The following is a 19,560-nucleotide window of genomic DNA, read 5'->3' on the forward strand; positions in this document are numbered from 1 at the left end:
AGAACTGTCTGTGTGCACTTCTTTCCCACCTTCAGCATTTCATTTATGCTAATTGAAACATTTCTTCGAAAGGTGGCCATTAAGATATAAATCCTTTGCGAGATCATTCTTGGCGTTTCACATTTTGTTGAGGGTGCACGATTGAAGTATGAGGTGCGGTGTGACAGGGTGTTCCGAAATGGGGCTGTTGAGTAACTTGCTGGCCGTGTATCGCTCACATTAGCTGTATTAAGCCTTGAGGCCATGATAAATTGTTATCTGGAGGTGCTTTATTAGCAAACTTTATTTGTTTTTCACTAAGTAAAAAGCCACATGCAAGAGTATGAAACGCATCAATGTTTATTCTCCTCTAGGAAAATGTTTTTGGATTATTTATTCCTCATTAGTGGCTATGCTGTGCATTGTTTTATGATGAGCTAATTTATCATTACAAAGAAATATTAGTACAGTATTTGCCAGACAGCAGTAGAGTTAAGAACATAAAGCTTTATTTTTACACTTAAATTTATAGGGCAGTCTATTAAAAAATCTGTTTTGTCTGCTCATATGACATCCTGGTAAATAGTGTTGCAATGTAAATAATGTGGGTAAATATATTAAATATTGATTACATTTTTATAAATTATAAATTATGTTTACAACACAAACATTTACTATTTTTCTGTGATTAATGTGACAGATCATTATTTAATAGATAATACATAGTGTAAGAGAAAGGTGCAATGTTTTAATTGTCAGATAGAAATTTTTGGAGGGGCCAAAGGAAAAACTGGGGAGGGGAGAATGCCCCCTCTCCCCCCTAGACCCGGCCCTAAATCAAAATTATGCATGCAATGAACTGTGAGTATATTACTAGAAAAATGTTGCCCAACCAAAATATGTGATTTTCCCCCACTCCACCCCGCCTAGTACCAGGCCTGATTTACTTCAACGTACTCACAAGAGGGTGAAACGTAAATATAAGAGTATCTTTGACCTGTACAAGACCAACATTGTGATTTTGTGTATAAAAGAAGGTACAGTAGGATATAGTGATTATTGTTATTCTGTAAGATCTGATGTTGCTGTGTAATGTTTCCTCTAATATGGAAAGAGAAATTCTGTGCAGGGCTTCAGATGAGAGAACTGACAGAATCATTTTGAAAGAAAGTAACTCCCACAAAGTTTAAGCCTGTTAACTTCATCCTTGGTTTTCTAAAACAGGTCCTTTTAAAAATGAAGCTAAGTTAAATGAGTTAAATCTTCTCACTCTCAACCCAACCGAACATCAGTCAGTGTCGTTTCTATTTGCTGCCATTATTTAGGTTTATTAAGGTGTGGAATTAGTGTAAAATAAAAAAAAGGTATTTCGATGTAAAACTTAAAAAGGCAAGTTAAATCTACTTCAATTTTGAAGATAATTTTGCGGTTAGTAAATGTTTTCCTTTTCTTCAATAAATAAATGTAATGCCTAAGCAAAAACGAATGCTTTACAATGTATCACACATTTACACAGGAGAAAATGAAAGACTATTTAAAGTAACTGCTGTTGCTGTTGTGTTGACCGTGTAAATGACATTCTCTGATAAACTTGTGGAAATTTCCTGATGTATTTGCAGGCACTTTACCTTTGGGTTCATACTGTTCATTTGAGTCAGACATGTGTGGATGGTCGGTGTCTAATACCCAATCCTCTTGGAAACTAGTTAGTGTTCAACAGCTAACTGAAAGCACTGATCTACTGGGCACAACGCTGCAAAACACAAAAGGTATATATACTTGTGTATATATATAATTAATAACTCAACAATGTTGTCAGGGTGTTTTTCTCAGAAGTTGTGTGCTTTTCAAGTTTTAATACAACATGTTTACAACGTGTTGGCCAAAACAGTGGTACAATTATACATTTTGTGATAAATTTGTTAATTCCGTTATAAATAGTTTTGTATTTTAAAATATTATTAAAAAAATATTATTATTATTAAAATGTATTTTATACTGTATAGTATATATAAGTATCTGAAAATAGAAAACTAGACACATGCTTCAAATGTAAATACTGGTCATGCAAATAATGGTTTGATGTTTCTGTGCATTACAGTACCTTTTCCATTTATGAATTGTTTTGTAATTCATAATTGTTACAGAAAAATGGCCATTGAGTGGGATGATTGAAAACTTTTGCTTGTGTCACACATACTTGTGGGCGAGTAAGATAAGTCACATCAAAGGTTTTCACAGATCTGGTAAATTGGCTTGGGTTTGTGCAAAAAGTATGATTTGAGACGCACAATTATACCACAAGGTGATTCAGCAAGTGTTTATCAAAAGTGAGAGTGAAACAGGAACATGTAACCAATGTTGTATAAAAAGACAACGCTTTAAATATCTGTATGCATTTTTAAAGACATGAATTGGAAAGCAGTGATTTTAGTTATGAATGCGACCAGGGGGACTTTTACATACTAATAGTGCATTCCAAATAATTTCATGGAGAGTACCGTTGTGCTAATGCCGTCTGGAATTGTAAAATGATAGAAATGATATATCCTGGAGAAAAGTCTGCGCTGATTTGAGGGCTTTAGTAGAACATTGCTGTATTATGTAGCTTAGTGTGATATATTGGTAGAATGTGTTGGAAAACTAAACTTCACATCTGAAGCACAATTGTTACATTTATGGGTTATAATGTATTGCATTTCAGCTGTCGCTGAATGATTTTTTTCAAGAAAGAAAGCAACTAGCCATTGTTATTTGTGAAACTCATACCTCTCTGAAGAATTGTCTGTGCTGTATTTGAGGGTTGCAATACTTTAAAACCCATTTTGAAGATTCTCAATAGCCTCTATTGAGTTTTTCATTTGTAAGCGGCACAATATCTGAGCACTCTGTGGAGTACTGACGTTTTCTCGCCTCAGGGCATTTTCTTTTCCACAAGGTCAGAGGTCACAGTGATGAGAGCGATGTGTTGGTTCAAAGCCCTGCTTTTCCACCAACTATATCCAATCGAGGATGTCAGGTAAAAGTTTAGATTGTCAGTCAAGGGTTTGTGAGGACTATTAATGATGTGTGAGTGAAAAGCATACAAATACTTAGTGAATTATTAACCTACAGAAGGGTAGACGATGGCTTTTATAAACCTTTTTTGTTATGCTAGTTGAAAATCTCTTCACAACCTGATAGCAATCCGTAAGAAAAGTCAACTAAATAATATATATCTTCTGTGAGAAAGCTCTGAAGGTAGGGTGGGATCTTTTTCCCTTTTATGGTTACAAAGCTAGCCTGTAGCTTTAATTAATAATCTTTATTAAAACTATGAAAAACAAATTTTACATTCTAGAAAATCAATCCTGTAAAGAAATAGCCCAACCCAATTTACTAAACTGTATGTTCATACTTAAAGTGAATGGTTTTGTCTTCACTGCATATTTACAAATCCCTTCAATGTAACCGTAATGTAACCTAACATTTATATTATACTTTAATACATTATACTTCATTTGTGTCTGGTCCTGTACTTCATCAGTTGCTGTTGTTTTCTGTGCAGTTGCGCTTCTCCCTGTATCTGTATGGAGACTTCAATGGATCGATTGTGCTGTCAATGGTAGAAAATGGAACTTCATCACCTCCACTTGTGTGGAAGAAATCTTGGAAATGGAAAGATAGCTGGCAGGATGTCAATTTGCAGATTACAAAGATCCTAAATGGGTGAGATGAATAGATTGGAGCATGGATAGAGATAATATAAGATTGATATGCAGTGAATTAGGAAATTTACACAACATGGACAAAAATACATGGACACCCATTTAGCACGATTTCACAGTATATGTGCTTTATGATTATTTTATTTCCAAACCATTAGCATTAATTGGGAGCTGGTTTGAATGTTGGTAACATAACAGCATCGGCACCCATCTATTGTATAGACACAAAACCAATGCAAGTGAAAGGATGCCAGTAACCAACATACTTCAAAATATCTTCTTTTGTGCTTTGCGGAAGAAAGTCAGTCATACAGGTTTAAAATGACATGAGGGTGAATAAATTATGACAGAATAGTTATCTTTGGGTGAACTATCACTTTAGTGGTTGAAGATGAAAGAGCTAAACCTCGAAATAGGAGTGTTCAACTACTTTAAGCGATGTATTATAGTACCAACAAAATTTGATGTTTGCACTTGTTTAAACAGAATTTGTTTGTTTTTTTCACTTCAGGTTTTATATTAAAGTGCAGGCGATGTGGACATCTGGCTCTATGGCAGACATTGCTCTAGATGACATTTCATTAAGTACGGGATGTTTTGAAACAGGTAACCTTTCTGCCTCTCAAACACGCATACATACAGTAAGTTTGTATGTACATGTTTACCATAAGGCTGAGGATTTAAAAGAAATGTAGCCTCCAACAAAAGTCGAGATTTATTGTCTTTGATAACGTTATTCCCCATAATTGCTTCTTTTGTAAAGTTCATGACACATACAGTATGCTCAAGCTAAATCATCTCTGTTCTATCTCTCTTTCTAATCCTGTGATTGCTCTTCTTTATGTTTTGTTCCCTCACTGCTGTTATAATAAACAGTAAGAAAAGACATAATAAACAATACAAGCTGGGTGAATAAATTTACCATACAACAATGATCAAATCAGTTCAGTTTTTGTTCCTTTCTAATTTCCCCTTTTTCTGTCCATGTCTGATTTTGCAGATTTAAATCAATTCCTTGTAGATAAAATACCTTCACGAGTCCAGTTTACCAAAGACCATAATTTGGACCCCGGCACTGATTTGGATGACAACGGTCCTCTCCCAGAGCCCTTTGCATCAGGTTTAGTGTTTTGAAGGATGATATGACTGCCATCACTTCTGTAAGGTGTACATGGTTTACGGTACAAATAGACAATTGTCTTTTTTTTCAGACGTGTCCCTAATGACATGGTTGTTCACTTCCTGTGGAGCAAGTGGACCCCTAGGCCCGACTCAAGCCCAGTGTGACAGCGCTTACCGCAACAGCAACATCAGCGTGGTGGTGGAAAAGGAAGCCCCTTTCAAGGGAGTTCAGATGTGGAGGGTACCAGTCACCCAAATGTACAAGTACGTTGAGAAACGTTATAAACACTATACTGAAAGAAACAACATAGATGATCTGAGATGTCATTGTTGATCTAGATAAAAATCAATAACAGCACATGCATTAAAGGAGCAATGTGGATTTTAGCGGCAACCAACGGCTCACTCCACCCCTCCCTTTCGGAGCACTACGGTGGCTCTCACAGGACAAAAATGTCTTCACGTTTCCGCTTCTTTGCCGAAGGAGATAACATATTTATGAAACGCGCTCTGTAGAGCAGTTTGTCCATTAAGTAGACACAACATGACAAATTCCATGCAAGGGGACCCGTGTTGTATGTAGATACAAATAGCTCATTCTAAGGTAATAAAAACATAACGCTTCATTATGTAAGGTCTTTATACACCTCTGAACACATTGTTATTTATATTATATTGCATTTCTGTCAATAGATCCTCCAAAAAATTACACACTTCTGTGTAATCTTCTGTGATCTAGAGATGATTTATGCACCTAACTGGTGAAACTTAAACACTTGTTTAACCTGAGAAGTTGATTGACAGATGTCATATATTGTCCAGGATGAATCAGGATGAGTTACCACAAATGTAATGTGGTCATTGAATGTGTGATCTGATCACATGTTTGAATCCACCTGTATTTAGGGTTTTCCTTTCGTGATCGGATCAACTGAGATGAATCTGAATTCCACCTGGGTCTTTAGTAAGTTGGAACGTAAGAGCATTAAAGGGATAGATCACCCAAAAATTACAATTCTGTCCTCATGTATTTAGCCTCATGTCATGCAAAACCTGTATGACCTGAACACAAAAGAACATAATTTGAGAAATGTGGTTTTGTGTCCATACGATGTAAGTCAGTGAGGTCCAGTGTTGTTTGGTTACCAACATTCTTCAAAATATCTTCTTTTGGGTTTTGCAGAAGAAAGAAAGTCACACAGGTTTGGATATGAGATGAGATGAGATGAGGATAGATAAATGATGAAATACTTTTGGGTAACTGTCCCTTTAAAGTAGAGTTTGATTTTCATAACTCTTTCTTTCTCTTACTGTCTGTTATTCCCCTTTTCCACTGTCTCATCTCTGCAAAGCAGCAAGATGCATGACTCACTGGTTGTGGGCACAGATAAATCTCTTTTTGAGATTCTTGAGCGAAGTGCTTAATCTGGCCCCTGTGTAGTGATGCCTTTGAACTGATTTAGAGTGATTATAGATGCTTGTCAAGGAAGCTCATTAAAAGCAAAATTGTCTGTGAAGCGGGCCATGCAGGAGGTGAAAATATGTCACATAATCTGTCAAATGAAGCTACTGTAAATGAGATTATATAATATCAGACTGGAAACCAGACATCAGACCCAGGCAATCCCTCATTTGTAAGTTAAATGATTTTATATTGTGTTCAATTGTTAAGGTGCCCTTAGCACTGTCTGGTATTAATAACAAAAGGTTTTTACTTTCCCTTGAGATCGGAAGATTTGTTTTCCTTATACAATATGAGGGAATTCCTTTTGAGCATACATATTAGTGTTAACTCATCTTAATTTGGATTTTTGTAAATGCATTTGGGCAATTCCAGCATTATGGGTGTGACATTTTCAGTCAAAACTTGAAATATAAATTCTCAGAGAATGTATTTATTACCAATACCAGAAATAATACCCCAAAAATGGAGAAGGTCTCTTCATAAACCACAAAATAATTGTTTTATTTTAATTTTCATGTGCCCATTTGTGAGGAATATGGACAGTTATGGATGTGACAATTCACTTACCTGACAATGGAAAATCATGCTTTAAAAACACAACAAACGCTTTAAAAAACTTTAACAAAGACTTCACATAGGTATTTTGACATCTAATCTATCTGTTGGTGAAAACCTTTGGTAAAAACTTTATGAATTTATGGTTGGAAAAACGTTAGGATTTTATTGCATTGTTTAATGCTTATCACTGATTTAAAAGTCATTGAGCAAAAATGTCCAAACTTTTTCTTTCCATTAGAATATTACTTATATCTTCTTTACACAAATGTGACCCTGGATCAGAAAACCAGTCTTAAGTAGCACGGGAACATTTTAAGTAAAAGACAAAAATACATTGTGTGGGTCAAAATTATAGATTTTTCTTTTATGCCAAAGATCATTAGGATATTAAGTAAAGATCATGTTCCATGAAGATATTTTGTAAATTTCCTACCTTAAATATATAAAAACTTCATTTTTGTGAGTGGATGGTCTGCCACAGTGCCCCTGATTAACAACTTCAAAGGCAATTTTCTCAATATTTAGATTTTTTTGTGCTCTCAGATTCCAGTTTTAAACGGTTGTATCTCAGCCAGATATTGTCCTATTCTAACAACTCATATATCTATAGAAAGTTTATTTATTCAGCTTTCAGATTATGTAAAAATCTCAATTTCGAAAAATTGACCCATAAGACTGGTTTTGTTGTCCAGGGTCACAAATGTCCACTTTCATCTGCTGTATTTTAAAATTATACATTTCTGTAAATTTAAATGATAAGATTTAAGCGTTCGGCAGATGCTTATACAAAGCAATTTACAGTGTATTCAAGATACGTTTGTGTGTTCTATGGTCCACAGACCCTTTGATGACCTTTGTCTTGCTAAAGCGACATGTTGAGCTACAGGAATACTCACCACCGCATCCCATACAGTATATAATTATATTGCTGAATAATTGTTAATCAACGCATGATGAACACTAAGGAAACATCCTCATTTTTCAGAATTTCAGCGTATGGAGCCGGAGGTGGTAAAGGAGCGAAGAACCATAACAAACGCTCAAATGGTGTATTCATCTCGGCTATCTTCAAACTGGAGGCAGGAGATATACTCTACATCCTGATTGGTCAGCAGGGGGAAGATGCCTGTCCAGGGGTAAGTGATAACATTCTTTATTCTTCGTAACCGGAAATCAGTCTGGGCCACATTATGTATTTATTACTACCTCCCCTCTCCTTTTTTACAGAGAAATTCCCTTACCCAGAGCATCTGCCTGGGCGAGTCTTCTGTTATTGAAGATGGTCTGGACAGTGACGGTTCAGCTTTGGAATGGGCAGGAGGCGGAGGTGGTGGTGGGGGAGCCACGTACATCTATCGAGTAAGATAGTTCTCTTTTTTCTTGTCTGGTTTCTATCCATCACACATCTGTCACACTTTTGCGATTCCCCTCGAGGGGACCATGTGGACAGCAATGTGAAAGTGGATGTCTAGACAAGCGTCTTAGAGACATGCTGAAATAATTTAAAGTTGTCCGAATTGGAACGGTGAAGGAAGCCATGGCTCCTTTTGAATTACAGTAGGTTTTCTGTTTACTGGGATTGAAGGCAACTTTCTTTTGGATGTCCGGGGACAGATGGAGAACGAGGAAGCTGTCCCTTTGCTGATCGCAGCAGGAGGGGGAGGAAAGGCCTACCTAGAGGACCCGGAAAGCAGCCTGGAGCAGATGTTCCTCGAACAGTATGAGAATGAGATGACAGCCGTTGGTGTCAATGGCAAAACTGGAGCAGCAGGTCTTTTTCAAGCACATCTCATTACAATATTTATTAAAATAATTTTTAAAATATAATATTAAATACATAAATATTAAAAATTGTCCAATTGGTCTTTACTGTTTTAACCCTTGTGCATCAATTAAAAAAACTCACACTTAGGCTGAAAATGGACAAAAATGTCCACGTCCAAACACTGTGAAAAAAAAATAAATAATATTTTTATAATTTTATTGAATTTGTCCCGGTCCTGCATTCTTGGTTCTGTATTTCTAGTCATGTGGCAGGATCGGGACGGAGCCCTTAGGTTCTATGTGAGAAAGCCATGAGTTGTTTGTTATGACATCTCATGTGTTTTCTCGCGTCTTGTCATTGGCCCCGACCCTCTCGTTTCATGTATTGCTTCCCTGCCGTGTCTTATGTTTCCCACCTGCCCTCGTCAATTATCCTTCGTTTGTCTTGCCTATAAATGCCCTCATGTTTCTTTGTCTTGTGCTCGTGGATTGTACTGTGTACTACGTACGTTTGATGTGTTTACCCGTGTTAGATGTCAACCATTATGGTCCATGTGCTCTATGTTCGCCGTGTTCCTGTGTTCCTGTTTTCCCCTGTCTTAGTAAGTGTATAGTTTAGTCTTTGTCTAGTATTGTCTAGTTTAGTGTTTAGTTAGTCTTGGTCCTGTTGTTCGTTTTATTATTTTGTTACCTTTTCGTTTACCCCTCGTGGGTGTTTAGTTTCTGTTTTTGTTTGAAATAAAGTCTTGTTTGTTAACCCCTTCACTGCCTGCCTGCATTTGGGTTCTTCCCCTCCGTGATTCGTGACAGAATCCACGAGCCAGAACTGAACCCAGCAGGCAAGCAAGATGGACTTCACCCCCACCGACCGTTGGCCCTGCACCTCTAATCCAGTTTGGTGGGAGGCAATAGCCTCCCAGTCACGCACCAGAGGTGGCCCGTTTCCAGATCAGCACCATCGTCCATTGCGGGACTACGCTCGGGATGTCGAGGCCAGGGGAGCTTCAGTCCCTGAAGTGCTGGTCCGTGCCTATCTGGTGGCCGGGATGGACGATCCTCCACCCTTTCCAGAGCGGGAGGAGATGGTATACCAGCCATTCCCACAGTTAGTGGAACGGCTGCAGCTCCGAGAGGAGCTAGTCAAAGGCTCCTCTCCCAGCTGCCATCAGGTCTCCTCTCGTCCCGCTCTGGTGTCCGTCACGGAGGACCGCGTGATAGGCACCCTCACTATCAGAGGCCCAGCACCTCCCGTCCCGAGTCCGGCAGCTCCTCCACCGTCCACCAGCCTCATTGGCAAGAGGGGGAGGCGAGAATCCTGGGGGTCCTCGTCGGAGGCCTCCAACCCCGAGCCAGCCGTGCCCTTCACCTCCTTCCTTCAGCCGACCACCAGACGGGTGGCTCGGCTGAAGAAGAAGCGGCAACGGAGGGGGGCGCGGACTCCAGTACAGCTGGTGTCCAGTCCGGTGCAGCCGGCGTCCAGTCTGGTGCAGCAGCCGATGTCCAGTCCGGTGCAGCCGGCGTCCAGTCCGGTGCAGCCGGAGTCCAGTCCGGTGCAGCCGGCGTCCAGTCCGGTGCAGCCGGAGTCCAGTCCGGTGCAGCAGCCGGTGTCCCAGCCAGCGTCAAGCCCTCTCCAGCCGGCCTTCCAGCCGCCGCGCAGCAGCCTGCCTTCCTGCCGGCCTTCCAGCAGGCATCAAGCCCTGTCCAGCCGGCCTTCCAGCCGGTGTCAAGCCCTGTCCAGCCGGCCTTCCAGCCGGTGTCAAGCCCTGTCCAGCCGGCCTTCCAGCTGGCCTTCCAGCCGGGTCCCAGCCTTGTCCCGCCGACGTTCCAGTTGGCGGTTCCCCCCAGGACTTCCTCCCCTAAGTCCCCCAGGACTTCGCGCCCTCGAGCGCAGCCGGGGACTAGGACTGTTCCCCCCACAAGCCCTTGTCTGTCCCCACCCCCCTCCCATGTTTATTATTTTTGTTGTCCCAACCCAGTAATTGTATTTTCTGTATTGCCCTTGGTTATGTTGTCTATGTGTATTTGGTTCCTGTCTTTGTCCCAGTCTGTCATGTCTTGTTTGTCAACCCCTTGGTGAACACCTGGGGGTGTTCATTAAGGGGGGGGGGGACGGATGATGGTGAACGAGAACCCAAGCGCAGGCAGGCAGTAAGGGGTTAACAAAACAAGACTTTATTGTACACACAAAGGGACAGAAATAAAACACCCACGAGGAGGTAAATGATAAGGTAACAAAACAATACTTTAATAACCAAACAAAAACCCACGATGGGGTGCAAAACAAAACCGGAACTACATAAACGGGAACAAAACTAGAACTCAAAACAAAACACTTCCCATGAGAGGGCAAAAACTAAACAAATACCAAAACAAGGCAAGGAATAAATCACACGACAGGGGAAGCTAGGTGAACACGAAACACTCACAAATCCAACAGGACCGCAGGATACCACAGAGACAGGACGTAGGCACACGAGTACAGGGTGCACGTACAAACACACATGCAAACGAAACATACAAGTACAGGCACAAACACATACAATCACGAGCACAAGACAAAGAAACAAGAGGGTATTATAGGAAGACACAAACGAGGGATAACGACATGGGGCAGGTGTGGGACATTAAACACTCAGGGAAAGATAACGAGGAAACGAGAGGAATGGGGCCAATGACAAGACACTGGAGAGAACGTATATTATTGTCAAACGGACAATAATATGTTTCTCTCCACACATAACCAAAGACTTTGTCATGGCTCTGCTACAGGACCAAGAAAAACATGACTAAGGAAGCAGAGCCATGACAGAAGCCCCCCCTTTAATGAGCACCTCCAGGTGCTCACCAAGGGGTAGACGGACAAGACAAGGCAGACCGAGACAAAGACAAAAACCAGACAAACATGGTGAACATGACAAGGGGTAGACAGGACAACAAGACTACAGGATTGGGGTGGGAAACAAAAAACAAACATGGGAGGGGGGGTGGGGCAAAACAAGATTACAGGGGGCCAAAGGGTTGGGGGGAACAGTCCCAGTCCCCGGCTGCGCTCGAGGGCGCGAGTCCTGGGGGACTTAGGAGGGAGTCCTGGGGGAACAGTCTTGCCCTGGAGTCCAGGGACGGCTGGCTGCCGGCTGGGACCGGCTGGAAGACCGGCTGGACAGGGCTGACGCCGGCTGGAAGGCCGGCTGGACAGGGCTTGACGCCGGCTGGAAGGCCGGCTGGACAGGGCTTGACGCCGGCTGGAAGCCGGCTGGACAGGGCTTGACACCGGCTGGAAGGCCGGCTGGACAGCGGCTTGGACGCCGGCTGGAAGGCCGGCTGGACAGGGCTTGACGCCGGCTGGAAGCCGGCTGCTGCCGGCTGGGACGCCGGCTGCGACCGGCTGGACAGGCTGGGACGCCGGACTGGACGACCGGACTGGAGCCGGCTGGATCACCGGCTGGACGCCGGCTGGTCACCGGACTGGACGCCGGCTGGATCACCGGACTGGACGCCGGCTGGATCACCGGACTGGACTGCCACAAGACTGGACAAAGGACTGGACACAAGACTAGACAAAAGACTGGACAAAAGACTAGACACAGGACTGGACACAGGACTGGACACAAGACTGGACACAAGACTGGACGCCGGCTGCACCGGACTGGATGCCGGCTGCACCGGACTGGATGCCGGCTGGACCACCGGCCTGGGTGGTGCCCCCCTCCTCGGCTTCTTCTTCTTCGACCGGCCCACAGAACGTGTGGCCGGTTGCTGAGAAGCGATGGGGAACCCGGTTAGCTCCGTACCGGAAGAGTCGGATGGGGAGTCCCACGACTCCCTTCGTCTGCGCCGGCCACGGATGCTGATGGGCGGAGGAAGAGCTGCCGGGGAAGAGGCGGACGGTGCGGCCATGCCGATGACCCCGATCTCCATGACGCGACCCTCCGGGATCACGGGTAGGGGAGATGGATTGGGTTGGGCTGAGACCCTGGGCTCCGGCCGATTCATGGCATACCGAATCATGTCCGTGAAGCCCAGTGGTCTCAGCATCCTCATCTCCTCCCGAGACAGCGGCTCATTCAGTCCGCCGTTGAACAGGGCCATCTGCTCAGTCTCGTCATGGACCATCTCCCCTGCGGTCTCGAAGAATCGATCTGCGAACTCCAGGACATCGGAGTAGCCCTGTCGCAGACCGCAGAGGAGATGGGCCTGCCTGGATCGCCTAGCCTCCATCTTGCCTGCTGGGTTCAATGAGGGCTCGTGTATTCTGTCACGAATGGTAAGGGGAAGAACCCAAGCGCAGGCAGGCAGTGAAGGGGTTAAAAAACAAGACTTTATTGTACACACAAAGGGACAGAAATAAAACACCCACGAGGAGGTAAATGATAAGGTAACAAAACAATACTTTAATAACCAAACAAAAACCCACGATGGGGTGCAAAACAAAACCGGAACTACATAAACGGGAACAAAACTAGAACTCAAAACAAAACACTTCCCATGAGAGGGCAAAAACTAAACAAATACCAAAACAAGGCAAGGAATAAATCACACGACAGGGGAAGCTAGGTGAACACGAAACACTCACAAATCCAACAGGACCGCAGGATACCACAGAGACAGGACGTAGGCACACGAGTACAGGGTGCACGTACAAACACACATGCAATAATACAAGAGCACAGGACAAAGAAACAAGAGGGTATATATAGGGAAGACAAACGAGGGATAACGACATGGGGCAGGTGTGGGACATTAAACACTCAGGGAAAGATAACGAGGAAACGAGAGGAATGGGGTCAATGACAAGACACTGGAGAGAACGTATATTATTGTCAAACGGACAATAATATGTTTCTCTCCACACATAACCAAAGACTTTGTCATGGCTCTGCTACAGGACCAAGAAAAACATGACTAAGGAAGCAGAGCCATGACAGTTCCTGTCTTTGTCCCAGTCTGTCATGTATTGTTTGTCAACCCCTTGGTGAACACCTGGGGGTGTTCATTAAGGTGGGGGCTCTGTCACGGTCCTGCATTCTTGGTTCTGTATTTCTAGTCATGTGGCAGGATCGGGACGGAGCCCTTAGGTTCTTTGTGAGAAAGCCATGAGTTGTTTGTTATGACATCTCATGTGTTTTCTCGCGTCTTGTCATTGGCCCCGCCCCTCTCGTTTCATGTATTGCTTCCCTGCCGTGTCTTATATTTCCCACCTGCCCTCGTCAATTATCCTTTGATGTGTTTACCCGTGTTAGATGTCAACCATTACGTTCCATGTGCTCTATGTTCGCCGTGTTCCTGTGTTCCTGTTTTCCCCTGTCTTAGTAAGTGTATAGTTTAGTCTTTGTCTAGTATTGTCTAGTTTAGTGTTTAGTTAGTCTTGGTCCTGTTGTTCATTTATTCTTTTGTTACCTTTTCGTTTACCCCCTCGTGGGTGTTTAGTTTCTGTTTTTGTTTGAAATAAAGTCTTGTTTGTTAACCCATTCACTGCCTGCCTGCATTTGGGTTCTTTCCCTCCGTGATTCATGACATGAATTATTTTCCATATACTAAATGTGAAGCTGATTTTTTATCATGTTATATTATGATATGTTATTAATCAACAACAGCAATAATTTTTATGGATTGTTTTATTTTATTTTAGCACTGTAAGAATTAGACAACAGTTCACACTTAGGCTGAAAATGGACAAAAATGTCCATGTCCAAAAATGGTCATAAAAATATTATATATCCATATTTTTTCACACTTTCAATGTCTTAATTTTTTTCACTAGAATCAGTTCTTATCATAACTACCAAACATTCATTCATTTTCACAATTTTAACCCTTTAAATACCAGTTTGTTTACATGGTGACCCTGTTGTTTTTCATGAAAAAAATGAATAATTCTACATATTTCCATATACTAAATGTGAATCCGATTTTTAAATTTTTATTATTACAGTCTTGGATATTTTAATAATTAACAACAACATGGTTTTTATTGGATTATTATTTTTTGAGCAGTGTCAAATTTTCTAAAAAAATCACACTTAGGTTCAAAATGGATAAAAATGTCCATGTTCAGAAACCCTCATAAAATGATTAAATGTTCATAACTACCAAAAATTTATTCATTTTCAGAGTTTGTTTACTCTTTTTTGTTTACATAATGCCACATCTATTATGCCTTTATGGTGAAAACTGTACTGAGGGGCTTTTGAACTTCTACATCAAAATCAAGCTTACCTTTGATCTCAGTTAAAAAAAGTATTAAAAATGAATAATAATGCAAACAAGGGATAAAAAAACAAGTTTGAATGAAAAATATTTTCAAATCTCAGTAAGCTACAGTGACTTGAATGTAAGGTGTTGGATTTGTGATTGGCTGTAAAATATGATGTCTTTCTTTTAAACTGTATACATACAGTACACACACACAAACATTTTACAGTACACATATACAAACCACACTTTGACATCTATACTAACACATAAACACAGTTATAGCTGTATCTTTTGTTCGGTTTGCCCGCCGTGCTGTATAATACAGCAGAAACAGGAAAACTGAAATGCTCTATAGACTAAAATGGAGAAAATAGCTTTAAGATTAGGGTTAAGATTAAAATTTATTTTCTTAGAATGCAGTATTTTGTGGTTTAGATTGGGATAAAGGGTGAAGTATTATTCCAGTAAATTCCAACTAATCCCACATTTGAGTATGGTTTATATTCTATAAATTCCATTAGCTACCAACCAGGAGTTTTGTGATGTTACAGCTGTTTCAATTTAGCCATCAGGTTCTTATTATCTTGTGACAATATTTTAAGTTATGAAAAATGTTTTGTGAAACAGACATATGGAAGATGGTTTTTACGCTACGGTCTCACAAAAGTTGACCACAATGTGTTTTTAAAGAACTTATTACAAACACACAGAACATTTCCACTCGGACTAAAGGAAATTTCCAAGAGGACTGTGCGATACTGATGAAAAATGAAAATGAAAACCATACTTGGTAAGCAAGTGTTTCTTTGTGTTTAGGTGGAGGAGGAGGATGGAACGACTCAACTTCTGACAACAGGGCTGGAAGATCTGCTGTTGAAGGAGGGCAAGGAGGCACATCCTGTCCACAGGCTCTGGAAAAGCTGGGATGGGTAACATCAGGAGGATTTGGGGGAGGAGGCGGTGCGTGCACTGCTGGAGGGGGTGGAGGAGGTTACAGAGGTGAATTTCTATTCAAATGTAAAAAAACACTTGCAGGTGTGTCACAATCACACGTCATCCTACAGCGTGTTCACCCAGGGATAGTTCACCCAAAAATGGTAATTCTGTCACATTTACTCACCCCCTTGTCATTTCAAACCTGTATGACTTTCTTCCGCAGGACACAAAAGAAGATATTTTGAAGAATGTTGCTAACCGGCACTCATTCCCTTGCATTGGTTTTGTGTCCACACAATAGATGTGAATGGGTGCCGGCACTGTTCGGTGACCAACATTCTTCAAAATATCTTCAGTTGTGTTCTGCAGAAAAAAGTAAGTCATACAGGTTTGAAATGACAAGAGGGTGAGTAAATGATGACAGAATTTTCATTTTTGGGTGAACTATCACTTTATTGGAAAACAATAGGTTTGCGAGAGAAAATGATTCATATTTTGAGCTTATTTAGCAATACTGCGATGAGTTGATAACTTCAAATCTTCTTGTCTTGGGCCGAAATGATCATATAACTAGTCGCAAAAAGAGATTTCAAGTTATCACCTGTTGCCATTTGAATTTATATGCACTTGTTTTGGTTTCAATTTTACATACACAATAATACATCCAACATGGAGGTTGTGTAAACTATTTGAGAATTTTCATTTTGGGTGAACTATTTCTTTAAAGTCTAGAGCTATTATTTTCTGGTCCAAGGAACAATAAACTGTGATTTACTGATTGAATATTACTAGCACCTCTGTTCAGGTGGAGATGCGCCTGTTTTTGATGGCATCACAGCAGATGGACAAGATGGAGTCTCCTTTGTCCACCCCAGTGGGGAGATATTTCTTCAACCACTGGCAGGTCAGGCTTTACCTAATTTTCGATATTTGTCACTGAGAATGAATCTGTCCTAAATTCCACAAAAACATAATTGATTTAATGTTGAATCAACCTCGAAAACAACCAATTTAACATTGTTTCACCATTAAAACAATTATATCTGGGACTTGTGATCAGCGTTTATCTCTGAGAGGTTTGCTGTACTACACAGGCCGCGCATTATAACACACTCATTCAGTAATGGATGTTGAAATAAATAAAAAATGCAACTTGTGAAAGATAATAAGAGACCTTATGTGAATGATTGAAGTTGGCGGCACAGTGTATTACTTCAAGTGTGTTTGGAGTTAAAGGTCAAGAGTCCAGACTGACTGTTTGAATAAGGGCTGGGGCTTCAAAGCACTGGCATTCAGTTGCAGTGCAATGCAGTACTGATGTGTTTTTTTCATTGTGTTCCAGTCATGGATAGTCATGGAGAGGCTGTGATCAAGGTGTATCTGAATTGTAGTCACTGTCAAACGCAGAGCTGTAAGCGAGATGAAGAAACCAAACTTATCTTCTGCTTGTGTGACAACGATGAGGTGCTCGCACCAGACAACGTCACTTGCTTAGGTAGCTAAATACAGTATGCTCATTTGTCTCATAGTTTCCCAAAAATTGACAAACAATACCTAATTGTATTATTCTCATGCTGTTCATCCCTCAGTTGTCCCACTAGGGTCTGTGGCGGATGGGCCCCCATCCCTGATATTTATCCTGGCGGTGATCGCGTCCACAGTTGTAACGGGTGTCGTTCTGACCTGCGCCAGCCTCACAATCAGTAAGAGACTCTTTCAGTTCTGCATCAGCTCTGTGCCATCAGCCTTCCATCGACTCTGACATGCCCCACATACAATCTAAATGTGACACTACAGGACAGACTTAGTCATGTAAAATTATACTTCCTAGAAGAGCAAATACAAAAGCATCAATGCTATTAAAGCTGCTAGGAGGAATAATTGCAAGGACGATGGGAATGTCAGTGAAAATTAAAACGAAAGTAAGTGGCTTTTTTGAAATTATTAACTATTTTGAAAGTAAAAGACTGAAAGTCGCGTAAGCCACTGGGCATTAGAGGAGTGTAGAAAAAGCTTAAAAATGAAAAGTTTGAAAAATGAGCAAAGTTCCACGTGAACAAAACTGTGACAAAATTGTGAAGCCCGGCCAAATTTGATATAGCACTTTAACGCTGAGGGAAAGTATCGGTTGATGCACCAGGGTTCGCGTCACAAAATAGTGCATATTGACAGAAATGTTACTTATTAAAGACACAGTATAAATCCTTTCCCCCTTACGCCAATGCTAAATGAATAAACTGCTATTTATATGATATTATCACCCAAATGCTTTATTCTATTATTAAAGCATTTCTATAGAATGTTTTTTTTTAAATATTTTTATTCAACTGCTTGTTTTTAATATTTGTGGTCAAAAACCAAAGGTGCCAATTCTAATTGCTTGCTTGTTTTTCAACTAACTGTGAGACATGGACTATTAACCTTAAAACACGGCAATTGAAAGGGCTTCAAAATAATGAGTGTACATAAACAATTAAGCCAAATTATTTTTGAACTAAGCAGACTCTCGCCAATGGGCTTTTTGTGTATGCTCACTGACCATTATCTTTATTAATCGCTGCTATTTACTGCCTGTGTTTTGCACTTGCTAAAAGGTTTTTCCAGAATAGGACAGCGAGGGAATATTGAGGGTGTTGTAACACACTGTGCCTTTAAATGTGAGCTTCTTTTTGAATAAACGAGAATATTATGAAGCTTGTTTTGTATTATAAAATATCGGTTTATATACCAAATAACTCCATTGCACTGGTGGCTGTCCAACATACAGACATATGAAATTAGGTCTTGAAAAGGGAAAATCCTAACAAATTCCAAGCCGAGAACTGTTTGTAATCGTGCCGTGTCGAACCAGGCTCACATGGAAACATTACTGTAACCGTTCCAGATCGAGATTATGAACGGTTCGCCGCAATGGTGGAAAAGCGCTCCTAGAGATTGGCATGACTAGAAAGAATCTCTGTAGATGGTTTCTTTAGATGTATGCACCTGGCCGAAAGTTAACTTCTGGTTTGTGTTTGGTTATCGGTCTGCTAGTGGCTAGTAATAAAACAATTTATTTTATATTTAATTTATTCATATTGATTTATATTAATATTTTATATTAATGGTATTAAATCAAATTAAAACTACTCAACTGTTATTGATTCTTTGTAGAGGTCCACCGGAAGTTAAGTTTGGGCCACATAATGTATGTTTATATTGTTGCCGCTGAAACATCTATTTGCTATAAACATTACCAAGCATATTATCTTTATTTTTTCTTTATTTTGATTATTTAACTCTTTTTAATATAATCTTGAGGCCCCCCTTGTATATTTGCTAAGGCCACGTATTGGGCTCCTAACACTGCGTAGTAGTATTGATTAGAAAGAATTGAAAGTATAGAGAATGTGAAGCTGACGTCACGCCCTATGTTGCATGTTGCAGTGGCGCCGCCATCTTGGGAGGATAATACTCCACTGCTATCACATTTACATTTATTCAGTTGGCAGACGGTTTTATCCAAAGCGACTTACAAGTAGGAGAGCATATAAACATTTTGTCAACACGCTTAACAGTACCGTTAGTTTACTATCATTGTTTTTTGATATGTAACGTTACTTGTTTTGTTTGATACATGGAGAAATCGAAAGTGAATGAACCATTTCTTTCATTTCCTGAACGACTTTTTAACAAGACCGACCTACCAGGGTTATATTTCCTTATCAAACAAGAAAAACAAAACACTGCATTGAACGCACTATAGCCATCCTCCCAAGATGGCGCAACATTCAACGCGGCGTGACGTCGATTAACAAGCTCTATTAAAAAAATGGCTATGCACAAATATAGATT

General features: G+C 40.8%; 1 protein-coding gene across 1 annotated transcript in view; it reads left to right on the top strand.

The window, feature by feature from the left end:
• The window catches only part of ltk (leukocyte receptor tyrosine kinase), a 49,652-nt gene that overhangs the window by 20,128 nt on the left and 9,964 nt on the right, over window positions 1–19,560 (top strand). Inside the window, exons 7-19 of the mRNA XM_057344611.1 lie at window positions 1,599–1,748; window positions 2,898–2,998; window positions 3,527–3,687; window positions 4,198–4,292; window positions 4,687–4,806; window positions 4,898–5,072; window positions 7,817–7,967; window positions 8,059–8,190; window positions 8,446–8,602; window positions 15,607–15,789; window positions 16,532–16,630; window positions 17,069–17,221; window positions 17,316–17,429. Coding sequence (XP_057200594.1) covers window positions 1,599–1,748; window positions 2,898–2,998; window positions 3,527–3,687; window positions 4,198–4,292; window positions 4,687–4,806; window positions 4,898–5,072; window positions 7,817–7,967; window positions 8,059–8,190; window positions 8,446–8,602; window positions 15,607–15,789; window positions 16,532–16,630; window positions 17,069–17,221; window positions 17,316–17,429 — 1,791 coding nt within the window. The remainder of the gene's footprint in view (window positions 1–1,598; window positions 1,749–2,897; window positions 2,999–3,526; window positions 3,688–4,197; window positions 4,293–4,686; window positions 4,807–4,897; window positions 5,073–7,816; window positions 7,968–8,058; window positions 8,191–8,445; window positions 8,603–15,606; window positions 15,790–16,531; window positions 16,631–17,068; window positions 17,222–17,315; window positions 17,430–19,560) is intronic.

The sequence above is a fragment of the Triplophysa rosa genome, linkage group LG10 (assembly GCF_024868665.1).
Source record: "Triplophysa rosa linkage group LG10, Trosa_1v2, whole genome shotgun sequence".
NCBI classification, from domain to species: Eukaryota; Metazoa; Chordata; class Actinopteri; order Cypriniformes; family Nemacheilidae; genus Triplophysa; species Triplophysa rosa.